This window comes from Nannobrachium achirus (genome assembly GCF_963921795.1).
Source record: "Nannobrachium achirus genome assembly, chromosome: 8".
Taxonomy (NCBI): Eukaryota; Metazoa; Chordata; class Actinopteri; order Myctophiformes; family Myctophidae; genus Nannobrachium; species Nannobrachium achirus.
Window position 1 is genome coordinate 33489897 of NC_137817.1, and position 13514 is coordinate 33503410.

Below are 13514 nucleotides of genomic sequence, written 5' to 3' on the forward strand. Positions count from 1 at the left end.
GTGTTTACCTGTGCAGTAGATGATATTGTTAGGCTCCACCCCAGTCCTGGAGAATACATTAAAAACTATATACAGCATTCGTATATAGTATATCTCTGCAGTTGGGCAGAAATCAAATGTCCAAAAAGGTTTTTAGAACAACACAATACTTCCTTATCAAAGTTGGTATTTTGGTACTTTATACATTGTCAAATACTTGACTGTGTCCTTATATTATCATCACTTTACCCAAATCCAGCTCAAGTTAGGAGGTTTTTTACCATTAATGTGGAGAAGGGTGTTCAGCACAGATGTATTTAAAACAAAGGTTGAAAAAGATTATACATACACATACATGCACACATGCATACATACTGTACATACACACATACATGCACACATGCATACATACTGTATGTACATACATACATACATACATACATACATACATACATACATACATAATGGTGAATAGAATAATAGGACATTTGACACCAAACTCACAGTGCACAGTGCTCTGGCCAGAAGCCCAGGTGATAACAGATATGATAAGGTCAATGAGACAAGCCCTCCTGGTAGTTCCCGGCCTGGGGGAAGCCACCTCCTCACCATTGGCCATTATCTCTGCATGACAACAAAATTAGAGAGAACTTGGTACACCCGAGCCGGTACACACCCGTTAAAGAAAGTGGGCTTTGGGAAAGGGTAGAAAGCAGCTGTAGCTTTGCTGCTTGTAAGAGCGATAGGTGATGACATTACCAGCTCATTTTGATGTTTTGAGGACCATCGAACTCAGTGAACTTCTTGAGGATGAAGAGAAACTAAATCAAATAATCAGATATAGCCAGAAGGTGAGAAATGCGAATGGAATTAAACAATCAGTGTTATAATTTAGCATGGTAGTATACAGTCTGTTGCTCAGTTGTCTATTTATCTTTTTTAAGTATGTAATTTTCTACCTTTATACCAGGTCTCAAAGTATTATGAATTATTTAGGTAAAGAAACCTTTCAAAAAATGCATGTGATCTTTATTATCTCATCATTAGTTATTGCATATATAATCATCAGTTTCAGGGACTGAAGAGGACTATAGAGAACATGCTACTTTCAAATCACATATTGGCAGAGTCCAGCCTTTCTAGGAAACCAGCTTTTAGAAATACTAAGTTGCTTCTTGGAATAAAGTACCAAGAAATGAAAAACCTTGCCGGCATCATCCAAGCCAAACAAAACCAACTTGGTGAGTTCTTACATCTTCAGTCTCTCTCTCTCTCTCTCTGGATGTGTGTACGCGTGCGTGTGTGTGTGTACGCGTGCGTGCGCGTGTGTGTGCGTGCGTGTGTGTGTGTGTGTGTGTGCGTGTGTGTGTGTGTATTTATATCAACTTTAATTTAGGTTGTAATGTTGCTATTATTTTTAGAGGAAAACTACACCATCCATGCTGCTCAGCGGTCTCTCCTGAAAAAGATAACAGATACGGAGGAGGAGTGTGAGGTAAGGATCGATGGTGGTATGCTGAGTGACACTGTACATGGATGATGTTGGATCATGATTTGATATAATTTCATTTGCACAATGAATGCAAGTGCTATAAGGAATTTGTGTGCTGAAACATTTTGGTTGAGACAAAATTGCTGTACCTAATAATGGCATTGAATATAATTATGCAATTATAATGAATTGGTTTCATTCTAAATGTGCCCCTGAACTGAAAAGGTAATTATTTCCAACAACAGATACTCTTTCAAAGATGTGTGGATGGGAAAACATCACTGGTAGATTTCTTGACGCACTATCAGAACTCCAGGAAGCTCTACCACGTGAGGGTGGTCCTGGTGAAGAAGGTGCAGGAGGTGATCAAATATGAAAAGAACCCACACAGACCCACAGAGATCCACAGCAGCACAGGACATTTCTCAGGGGGTTTCCCTGAGGAACTACCTGACACCTGGCATCCTTTGTTCGGGATAACGCCCATCATTATACCTGCCTTCTTCCACCATTCTCTCACCCCCATGCCATGCCGCCCTCCTGTCCTATTACCTTTTGTTGACCACGTACGTCATTTCCAACCGTTACAGCGTACAGCCTTTCATTTGAATGCTGCTGAGCCTGTGTGTCCCAGAACGTACAATGGACATGTTCCCAGATGGCCAACTAGACCGTTCCGTCTGCAGCGTCTCAAGCCCTCTCAGCCCAGGACACATCCACGAGAACCACACTAAAGTCTCAATTTGGTTTAATCCATTTACAGCATGGTTTTTGCTTTATTTGTCATTGCAACAAATTATATCAATGGGCACAAAACTGCTGTTGGGTAAAATTCATAGTTGAAACCCTGCAGAGATAAATGTACAAAGCTGCATTTAGGCTATTCCAACAAAAGGTCATAAGAATCGGGTGACATTAGTCATGGCCCATATGACTCATGGGTCACAAAAACAAACTCACTCAGTTCATTCAGGGGTTTTGTTTCCATATACTAATGAAATGTATAATTAACTTGAAATCCCGTACACATTGAAAACTGTGTTCCCTGGTTGCAGATAATGATGGTCACACATGATAACACACAAGGTTATCACACATACACAAATTAGCCATCCAAAATCATCAGATTGTTGTGATTTTTGCTCTATTTCTTCATCTCTGTTTCCTTGGGGGGAAAAAAACAACAGCTGAGAATTTTGGCTCAGTAGAGTGAACTTGACCTCCTCACCTACACTTGATACAGTAGCTCTGATCATCTGTCTGTATAGTCCTGCCAAGGCAAACAAAGGACCGGGAATGTAATTCTCTAACACATGGCTTCTTCAAGCTTAAACCAACATTGTCAGAAGAACACGGTCTCGCTTTAACTCTGGCTGTCTGTTTAGTACCAGTTTGTACTCTTTAATTGGCAAGCAATCCACCAGGTTTGGCCTGACCACCCATAGGATAGGGTTAGCCAGAGTGCCATATGGCCCAGTCAGGCTCTCCATACTAACTGAGGCATGAAGAAAGCCAAGTAGCTTTACAGGAGATGATTAGCAATGAGCAGCATGTTAAAAGGCTTTTGTTACACAAGATACTTCTGTTACATTTATGTCAGCAGTCCTATTCTCCTAAGTGACTCAAATTGGGCAATTTTCTCATCTGTCAGCTCATGATTGCATGCCTTTGAGCTCCATATGTCTCCGCTCTCTGATGAGCCGATTGAGATGCTACTCATTTGTATTTGTAAAAGACAATCTACTGTATGTACACAACATTCAGCTTCCAAATTACTGTACACACAAATTAACACAGGGAATTATAGCTAGATGATTCCGTTGTCTCCTCGCTGAAAAGTTATTTAACATGAGATTGCATTGCAGATTTGTGATACATTAGGTACTTTTAGACCTCCGCTTTTGCCATCCCCCACTAGTCATTCATTTGTATTGCCGTTGTGGATACCTTTTATCCCTGCTTCTGGTCAGACTGAATTAAATACATGCATCCGTTTTTGAAAGACAGAGGTCATCTTTCCTTTGGTTGTCCTACTATTGAACTCTTTCCAACAAATAAAGTACACCTGACTGAGTAGAAACCAACATATGGGATTCATTTAAGGCTTTATTTGATTGTTTTCTATATATATTTGGGCTCTGTATACAGCATGTATGTAACCTGTATGTGTTTACTGTACAGTTTCAAGGGTATGCTTACACACTTCACATATTGTACAAATGTATGCTCAATGAAATATTATCATGTACAAAAGTTAAAATGTAAACAAAACATTAAAATACCAACCTGACTATCTTTTTGGCTTTTCTCTCTCCCTTTATTGATAGTATACAGACAGGAATGGGGAGAAAGAAACAGGGAGTGACACACAGCAAAGTTTGTCGGATAGGGACTCAAACCTGTGACACCGGTGTCGAACCTGTCCGACTGCAATGAGCCTAGGGGCCTGGACCGCTACGCCAGCCCTCCGGGTTTTCTATACGATCTTTATTCACTAGATTTAGAGTACATTATTCAGAGTAAAGATACATAATGTATATCATGTGCAAATTATTAGTACTAGTCCTTACCCGTTCAAAGATATGAGCTCTGAAATGATGTGCAGTGTGTGGGTTATGGGATGTGCACTGTGCACACAGTATATGAGGGATGGAAAGTAACTTTAACTGGTGCTTGCATGATAATATGTAGGAGCATCAATGTAAGAAATACCTGTTTCGTTTAATGGCTACAGAGATACTGTGTACCGATCTGCATGATTTTGGTCAAAATCTGTAACAGGGCCAGAAAACCGCCCCCCCCGTTTGTCACTTGTGAAAGTGACAAACGGGCTTCACAGTTATCTCAGGTGTGTTCATATGCTTATGGTGATGCGATTTCAGATCAATTGCTCCAGCCATTGAGGAGAAACGCTGTGACAGACACTCAGACACTCAGACAGACACTCACTCAGACATTCCGAAAATTATATGTTAGATTATCATGCTTATCACAGAAAAGCATGATCCGCAACCTGTAGCTCAGCAAGGATATGCACTTATCAGCTAACTTTGATTTAAGCCTAATTTATTCTTGGCATACTGTATGAGTGCTGGTTGTATGACCACTGACTAGGCTTTACAAAACATTGATGGCAAATTTGGCTACCGGTATTCATAATATTTCCTGTGTTTCCTTTCGCTTCATTTAACAAGTTCCTACAGTTCATGCTGATTGCAGTACACTTCTCGGCCCATTGGAGGTAGTGTTTGCATACTGATCTCTTCATTTCCAACTCTAGCTCTTTAAACTAAAGGCATGCTCTGCACACAGCTTTCCATATCCATTAAAGCAGTGTGATAGTTGTCCACGTGGCCAGGCCCCACGGATCAGATGGGAGATTCCCGATACTGCTGAAATCTCATCACACCTCTCTTGATCTGCTCATAGGTGACAAACATCACTATGTTCCAGGAACCCAGACGAAGGAAAGAGGGCACGAATCTAAAAGAGGAGAAAATGCAAATAAGTAAAGCCGTTGCTAGCAATTCTTACACATAAGTACCTAAAGTTATATTTGGAGAATGAACATTTAACCTTTTTCTTTCTTAAGATAAGAGTCAGACTATAGGAAACCAAATGACATAGACCAGAGACAGGAGAGAATGCTCCAGAGTCAGGGACCCCACCAGCTACAATATCTATTCTCTGGCTGAAACACACACATGCCAAAATGTGGCAATTCGTATGCATGTATTCTCTCATACTGTAGTAAATAACCAAAGACTACAGTATTCGCCTGCATGTTGGCTCACTGGAAACACTCTGCTACACCAGTGGGTCTCAAAGTGTCCTTGAGGGGGTTCCAAATGCCCCCTTATGGGTCTGTAACTTTGAGAGTGAATGTGGTTCCATTTGTACACTCTCAAATGGTCCTTCAAATCAAAATTTTGAGACCCCCTGTGCTACACTAAATGGAACAGAGCCTTAATCAGAATCATTGGTAACAACACACTGTGAAGGAAGTAAGGAAGGGGCCCAGTTTCTGTCCAATATGGCTGCTGTGCATAGAGCCTATTGCTTGTGGCAATGCATACCCCTTATAGAAGGCCAAGGGCCCCTCTTGGATCAGCATGGTTACAGCACTGTTACATGCACTGCTGTACTGTCCAGGGACAGAGTTCATGAAGCGTGTCTTCACCACGTCCACGGGAGATGCCACTATAGTGGTGCAGAAGCCTGCTGCAAAGGCTGCTGTGAAGTGGCAGGGCATGTTATCTGTTGAACGCAAAATATATGAATTACTTATGAAGGACCACAGAATCACACAAAAAAAGAAGATTACAGAATCACACAAAAAAAGAAGATTAACATGTCTCTCTTGCACTGTATTCTTTGCTGAGTGACATTAACTTGCCTGTCATGAGGTCATGCTTCAGGATAAGCTCTTTAATTATGTCATAGGTGACCAACTCAGAGCAGTTAACAATGGCATTCCGAGTTATGTTTGGCAGACAACCTGAAAAGACAAAACAGAACAAGAATTTTATTGTATTTCTCTCTCAATATTTTACCTCCAGGAAAATCAAACCCGTTTGCTTGGGAACTGCAATTATTAAAGTTTGTTACTCAAATCACGAACTGACAAGATACAGTATGTTCTAATTTGGTTGATTTTGTCTCCCCCTTTAGTTTACCTTTCCAGAGGCCTCTGATGCCCTCAACTCTGGCAATGGTCCTGTAGGCATCAATGGTACTACTGTATCTGTTTGCAGAGCCTCCTTCAGGAAGCCGCACCTGAGCCTGGAACCTTACTTTCACCACATCCGTAGGCTGAGCAACAGTCACCGCCATTGCCCCTGTTGTGCAGCCTGCCATTATCCGAGTCACAATTCCAGTATCTGTAACTCCGATGACGTGGACAGAACATATGGACACATACAGTACAAGATGAATATAGGTAAATAATAGCCTACTGGTATATAAACGCATTATGAAGACTGGGATTGAAAATTGTCAAAAGAAAATGCACTTTTAAGTTTGTATTTCTATCAAAAGGTTGCCTCCAAAATACAGTCTATGTATTTCTTGTTGTTGTGATTTATATATTAAAATAATGACAGCTATATTATACAGAAGTAGAAAAGTGCCCTAGTATCAGGTGAGCAATATCTATCTATTAATTAGTGGAATCTCTCTCTGTCTGTCTGTATGCCCCATGCATATTCGAGTATCGTCTGACCAAACAGCCTCAAACTTGGCATGTGTGTCCCATATGACCTGGGGGTGTGTGCAGTGCCAAGTGGCACCACAGGTTTCCAAGAACCGAAAACCAGTCATGATTGTATCTCTGTCTGCAAGACTGCACACTGAATCTCCCTTTTCAGACTCCCTACCTGTTGTCAACTTCTCCTTCGATTGATGCTGGCTACTAATCAAGATATGGCTACTATGCAGACATACAGTATCTTGGTCACTTGTTCTCATGTCTTTTGGTTCTTCCTTTTTCTCAAACACAAGTAATTTCCCCATAGCTTTGTTTGACGGATTTGGCAGCAGGTTTGAACTAATAACATAATATGACACCTTCACATGTGTATCTGCTGCTAAGCCAATCAAAATCACAAAGCTATCAAAGATATGTGAAAATATCTGGAACAGGAAATTAGTACCACATTCTGAAATGACACAGCTGATAGTTGGTCAACTCAGTACACACTACAGTACACCACTCTGGTCTGGTTGTGTGTAAGGAGGAGTAGCTCGCCCTCTAGTGGCTGCAAGCAGGCTTTTCTTTACATGAGCCTTATGCTGCGTTCACACTGGCAGCTACGAAGTTAGAGACATTAATTTTCAATGGAAGCCAATGAAATGAAGATACAAAGCTACACACATTTCTATCTGCTAAATATCTACAAATCTAACCGAAGTTGAGTTGGCTTCATCACACAATTCCTGCTTGTAATGGGGGAAAACTAATTATTTCTGTCAACCAGTTCCCTGTTCTTTTTTATCCCCGGGCTTTATCATTTTCCTTTTTTTTTTTTTCACTTGTTGAACGAGAGTTTTGTTCAACACTTCAACAGCAACTCAGCAACAGATACTGTATGCTGCGTCGCTTATAGCTTTGTACCTTTTGTACCTGCCTGTGTGAACACAGCATGCCTTGTACAGTATGGTGATGACATGGCATATACAGTAAATCCAGTATGCAAATCAACATGAACAAGGTGTACCAGAATATATTATGTCATTCCACTTGCCATGTCTTGTATCATGTTCAACCATGGGACCACCCTCTTAGGGTCCCATGGTTCCCTTCTTCCCAGTTCCCACCCAGTCTACTTGGGAAGTCCTATGGGTAGGTTGAAGTTTTAAGCACCTGTTGCTTTAGGCCCCTATATGATATAACATGACATAAGTCATAATTAAGTTATGTAGGCGTCTTACTAGTATATTTACTTGACTGTTGGATTGTGTGAAATGCTGATAGAGAGTCAATGATATATAATGAACTCTGTTGTTGTATTGTGCAGTGATTAGCACATCAGTCCAGCATCACTTGACAAATTTGCGGTCGCGTGGTATTAGGCCTGCAACTATCGATTATCTTCTTGGCGATTATTCTATCGACTACCTTTCTGATTAAACAAATCAAGAAATGTGTTTTTTATCCACCTCTTTCCGCGGGAGTTTGCTGGAGGCGACTGGAGATTATTTGGACCACACTTCCGGTTTAACAGCAGACATACAAGCTCACGTCGCGTCGCAGATGCAGCCTGTTGTGATGTGAGCTTGTAAATCACACTCGGCTGCGGCGCCGGAAGCTCGGTACAGCGTCTGCGCAATGCACTATGGGGCGTTGGAAACTCGTGGATAAAATATGTCAACAAATCCATGACACTGAAGTGTAATTTTATACTTTGTCACACACTGGTATTGTGCAACAATAGTGAAAACAATAGTTTTATAATAGATTCACTGGCTCACTGCGCTTCATTTTGAAGAGCCCCGAAAGGCACGATCGTGTCCATGTTGTGGAAATTCACTAGATCCGGATGTAGACCGGTATGTTTAGACTTTCACACGGAAATGAAGAATTCTCACCACGGCCCAGTGCCCAGTGGATGTGATAACGGGGCTGTGACGCCGCACCGCGGTAATTCTTATCACATTCCTGGATGATTTTGGCATCGGAAGTGTTACTGTATTAGTTCTATTAACTGTTGCAGCCCTACATTGTTAGCCTGGTAAATCATCCCAGTCGTGTGAATTCACATTATCATGGGTCTTCTGAAGACCGGTCTGGCCCCAAGCACTGGGTGGGCGTTTTGCAGAAAGCGTAATTCCTTTCTTCTTGCCGTTTAATTGTGCTCTTTAATGTATGTGAGCTTCAAGATACTGACTGAATTGTGATTGACAGGTTATGGACAGGTACACATTTGTGTGTATTACCCCCTCAGGCCGGGAACCCATTTTTGTGTATTACAGTATGTACAGTAATATTTGAAAAAATATTTGAAATTTTTCTGATTTTCTCCTATGAAAGCCAAAGGCGTAAGCTATCAAATGGTTTTGGAATTTTGTTTCTAGCTGCTACAGAGGCTGAGTTTCCAGAAAAACTGTGGGTAATTTTTAAATTTAGGCCAAATGGGTTAGTAAATGGCTGCAAAAGTAAGAAAACAAAAATAAAAAAAGTTCAAAGAGTTTACAAAGCTACACAGGCACGACACAAGCAACCCCGTTTAGGAATGGTTGGTATTCATCTTCTGGTATATCTGGTCACAAAACAAACAGGCTCTTTTCTCAATTACTTAACGAATTCAACCACTTAAACGCTATTTACTTAGTTGACCGTTGTCCCCCAGGGGTCTACAATAGGTCTCATCCTTTGTTCCCTCTACACTAATAAATATTGTCCTATGGTTGTGCTGCTGGGGACTACAGGGTGAGAGGTGGAAGTATGGCCATTGCCATTGCATTGCCCAGGCCAAAGCATAATTGTCATTCCCAGTGAAAAGGAATTCAACCTCTGTCTTTCACCCCGGAGGTACTTAGAAGAACAGGTCTTCAGAACACTAATGTCAGAATCTTATACACCTCTTTCCGCGGGAATTTACTGGAGAATTTTTGCACCACACTTCCGTTAACAGCAGACATACAAGCTCACGTTGCGTCGCAGATGCAGCCGGTGTGAGCTTGTAGATCACACTCGGCTGCGGCGCCGGAAGCTCCATGCAACTTCTGCGCAATGCACGATGGGATGTTGGAAAGTTGTGGATAGAAGTGTAGGGAATATCATTGGGTTGTGGGGGGGGGGGGGGGGGGGGGGCAAGCAAAGAAAGAAAGACCCAGTCAAAGTGTGTTGTAGCTCTATAACGTCTAGAACATACCTTCTGCTCCTCTGCTGTAGAGCTGCTTCGTTGAGTCATACAGGCCAACGCGGATTGAAGCAAAGCTCATCTGCCTGTGGAGCCCTGCCACCAGGCCACTATAGAGGCTCCTTGGTCCCTCAGATTTCACTATGGTTTTGATGGTGCCAAACACACCCTTGTATCTCACATTCTGGGTCCCTGACGACTTAGTTTCACCCTGAATCTGAAGAAGCAATCACAGTGTGTGGCATATATAATGTGGAAAAACCTGATCAGTACCCCAAACCATGAGACCTTTCCGAAAAAGTTCAAAATCGTCCTCAAGTGTAAAAAAATTAAGGTTATTGTGGGCCAGCAATGTTTGGAATTCACCAATCAGGATGGAATATGAAAGATCGGACAGCTCTGTCTTGATCACTATAGAGATAATGTGTACCGATTTGTGTGATGTTTGGACCAAAGTTGTAGGAGTAATAACATTCTTTATTTTGTGCCCCCTGATGGTGCTATAATAGGGCGGCATTTTATCCTCAACCTAGTGCCAATGTGCGTGCAAAGTTTCACCGCAATCAGACACTGCGTTCATGATTTGCGGCATTTTTGTTCAAAAACTATTCTTGCCAACTTTAGATGGCAATCTGACCCAATCGGGCTGGAAAATCAAAAATCAAACAGATCGGTCTTAATCACATGACTATAGAGATCATGTGTACCGATTTGAAATTTGGATAAAATCGGAAGGAGTAAAATAAAATTAAATGTTTTAACAATGTCGGCCAGGCAAGGGCAAAGGTAGTGTGTGTACAAAGTTTTACACAGATCGTGCAGTTATAGGAAAAAACACGAATCAGTCCGTTATAGCACCACCATGAGGCACTTCTTCCTTGGCCTAGTGGGAATGTGCGTGCAAAATGTCTCGGACATTGCACGCGTGTTCATGATTTGAGGTATTTTGTATATGAAAAATCTGAAAGACTTGTTTCGTTGAATAACTACTGATACTGATACTGCAAACCGATTTGCATGATGTTTGGACAAAATCTGTAGGAGTAGGCCTATAGTCAAGTCAACAAAAATCATTGGCTCTAAAACAGGTCCATGTGAAAAAAATTGGGCGCTTGCATAACACGGACGGAAAGACGGACGGACGGACGGACGGACGGACGGACGTCGGACAGATAGGGAGCAAAACACACAGTCCATGGGCCATAGGAGATGTCTCTCAAGGAAAGGTGGCAAAGGTTACTTTTTCCTGTATAGTAAAGTTAACGGGACACCAACTTTAGCAGCTGATAACACCAGTTTAGCTGTGACCCAGGAAGGGTTATCATACCAAAATATAATCTACAGATATAGAGCTTCTCAAAAATTCTAAGTAATCTTTGCCACCTTTCCGAGAGCGACATCTCGTATGGCCCATGGACTAACAGTCTCGGTCATGCCTTCAACCTGGCAGAGACAATAAGAAACATGTTGAACAGGAAAATAGTGCATACCTGTAGTCTAACTTTGGCTGTGTCCAGAGGGAATGTGACGAGGTCAGCAACACAACCAGCAGTTCCAGCTCCAAAGAACTTGACAGTAGTTGTAGGAGCCAAGTCAGTGGACCTCACACCAACCATGATGGATACTCACTTAAAGGTGTAGGCTACGGCAGAAAGGTTTAATTATTCCATATGAATTCAAGTCAGGTGGGCACTATAGGGACATCTGGGCTGGGCACCAAAAACATCAGGGCACTAGAAACATGTGGGCTCCTGGATGAGTGGGCACTTAGGGATGGAGATAACTGCATGGGCACCTGGACATGAGGGCACTTTGACAACTGGGCACCAAAACCATCTAGGCACTAGTTGGCTCCTGGACGAGTGGGAACTTAGGGGTGGCGATAACTGGGTACCTGGAGAGGTGGGCACCTAGACAACTGGGCACTAGGGACATATGTGGGCACCTGGACGAGTGGGCAGCTGAACAGGGCAACTGGACGAGTAGGAACCTGAATTAGGATTTGTATCCACCACCAAGTGTTTTTTAACTTTAGATAAATAGCATTCCGCTTTGTTGTTGGTAAGTGATATTTAACCCACTGTTCTTCTCCAAACACTACACAACAACGAGGACTAAAGTGCAATATTATAGAACAAACACCCCTAAGTGCCCACTCTTTCAGGTATCCACATTTCCCTAGTGCCCAGTTGTCCCTATAATGCCCAGAAGTTTGGTGCCCAGTTGCCCACCTGACATAACCTCTTATGAACCAAATACTTCGTCGTACAACGGCTGTTTTTTTTGTTCTTTCATTTTTTTTACTGACTATATCTACTGCATAGTACTGTGTTCTATTCGTCTGTCATTCAATGTTATATGAGATACTTAAATGGTTTCCTGTGGAAATAAGCTTAGTCTTTTCTAGGATCTCCTTTTAGTAGACCTTGTGAACTGTACCGTCATGAAACTGTAGGCTACCTTTTTCTATGCAAACTTCTAATAAAGTCTTCAATCAATCAATCAAGGCGCTCGCCGACAGAACCGATCTTGGTTCTTAGCTGCGCCAGCAGCGCCACTGATAATAAAACACAGGAACAAACATCCTATCCTCCTCCGGTCTTGCTGCATGGATACATAGGCCTACTATAGGGTGACCATATTTTCAGCCACTCAAACCGGGACGCAAAACACTGTTGCCTAAAACTGGGACCCCAAAAGCAATGCGCACGTTACCGTGCACGCGCGTGCCCATTCTCTAACGTTCGTGCACGCGCACACACACACCGCAGGGTTGCAAACAGGCAGTGAGTGAATGACAAACAGCCTCAGCGCAGACACGCTGAAAACAGCTACTATTATTTTAATTCCGGCGAAAACCGGGACAATTTTTCAGTGAATGTTGAAAACCGGGACATATTACTGTTTTAGAGATATTTGTCGGGACACTGGGACACGCAGCTTGAAAACGGGACTGTCCCGGGTAAAACGGGACGTCTGGTCACCCTAGCCTACTATGTAGTATGTATCCATGAATCTGACGTCAATCTTGGTAGCCTATGTATTACATAGGCTACCAAGATTGACGTCAGATTCATTCAAGTTTTGGAAAACGAATACTTTTCTTTCGTTTCACCGTGGGCCATAAGTGTTCCAAAACAGCATACAACCACTGTAAAATATAATATAGGCCTGGTAATATTATGAGTCAAATGATAGGCTTATAGTATAGATCTACTGGTAACGGAGTATTAAGACAATAAAATAAAAGATCATGCCTTAAGAAATAAGGATTTTACTTACCTAGATAAAATATGATCGAAAGCTGACCAGCGATGATATATCCACGCTGAAGTGCGCCCATTGAGTCAGAGTCCATTGAAAACTTCTAGCTATGAACAGGAAAGTTGAGTTAAATTACCTGGCTGTGACCTGTTCGGCTGTTCCCATAGACAGTCCCACACTTACTTTACATGTTCACACGGAAGCGCACGACTGCTTGTCAACTTTTTACGTGTCTGTGTTGAGTGGCCAGGTCAATATATTTCAAAATTAAATTATATATTATATATATAATATATATTATATATATATATTATATATCTTGTAATTTGATCAACGGTCACAAAGTAGACTATAATAAAATAAAAAAATAAAATACAAAGACAAAAGCAATTAACCGACGCTTGTCAAGCAAACAAATC

General features: G+C 41.8%; 1 protein-coding gene across 1 annotated transcript; it reads right to left on the reverse strand.

Annotated features, from left to right (window-relative positions):
- Positions 1 to 4839: 4839 nt before the first annotated feature.
- LOC308289601 (dicarboxylate carrier UCP2-like) lies at positions 4840 to 13194 on the reverse strand (the record flags this gene model as incomplete). The annotated part of the gene is made up of 7 exons (XM_080731335.1): positions 13114 to 13194; positions 11322 to 11473; positions 9844 to 10048; positions 6148 to 6351; positions 5868 to 5969; positions 5548 to 5728; positions 4840 to 4954 (listed from the first exon to the last, which is right to left on the reverse strand). The coding sequence occupies exons 2-7, from the start codon at positions 11445 to 11447 to the stop codon at positions 4840 to 4842; spliced, it is 933 nt and encodes a 310-aa protein (XP_080587461.1). The 5' UTR covers positions 11448 to 11473; positions 13114 to 13194.
- Between the last annotated feature and the right edge of the window lie 320 nt (positions 13195 to 13514).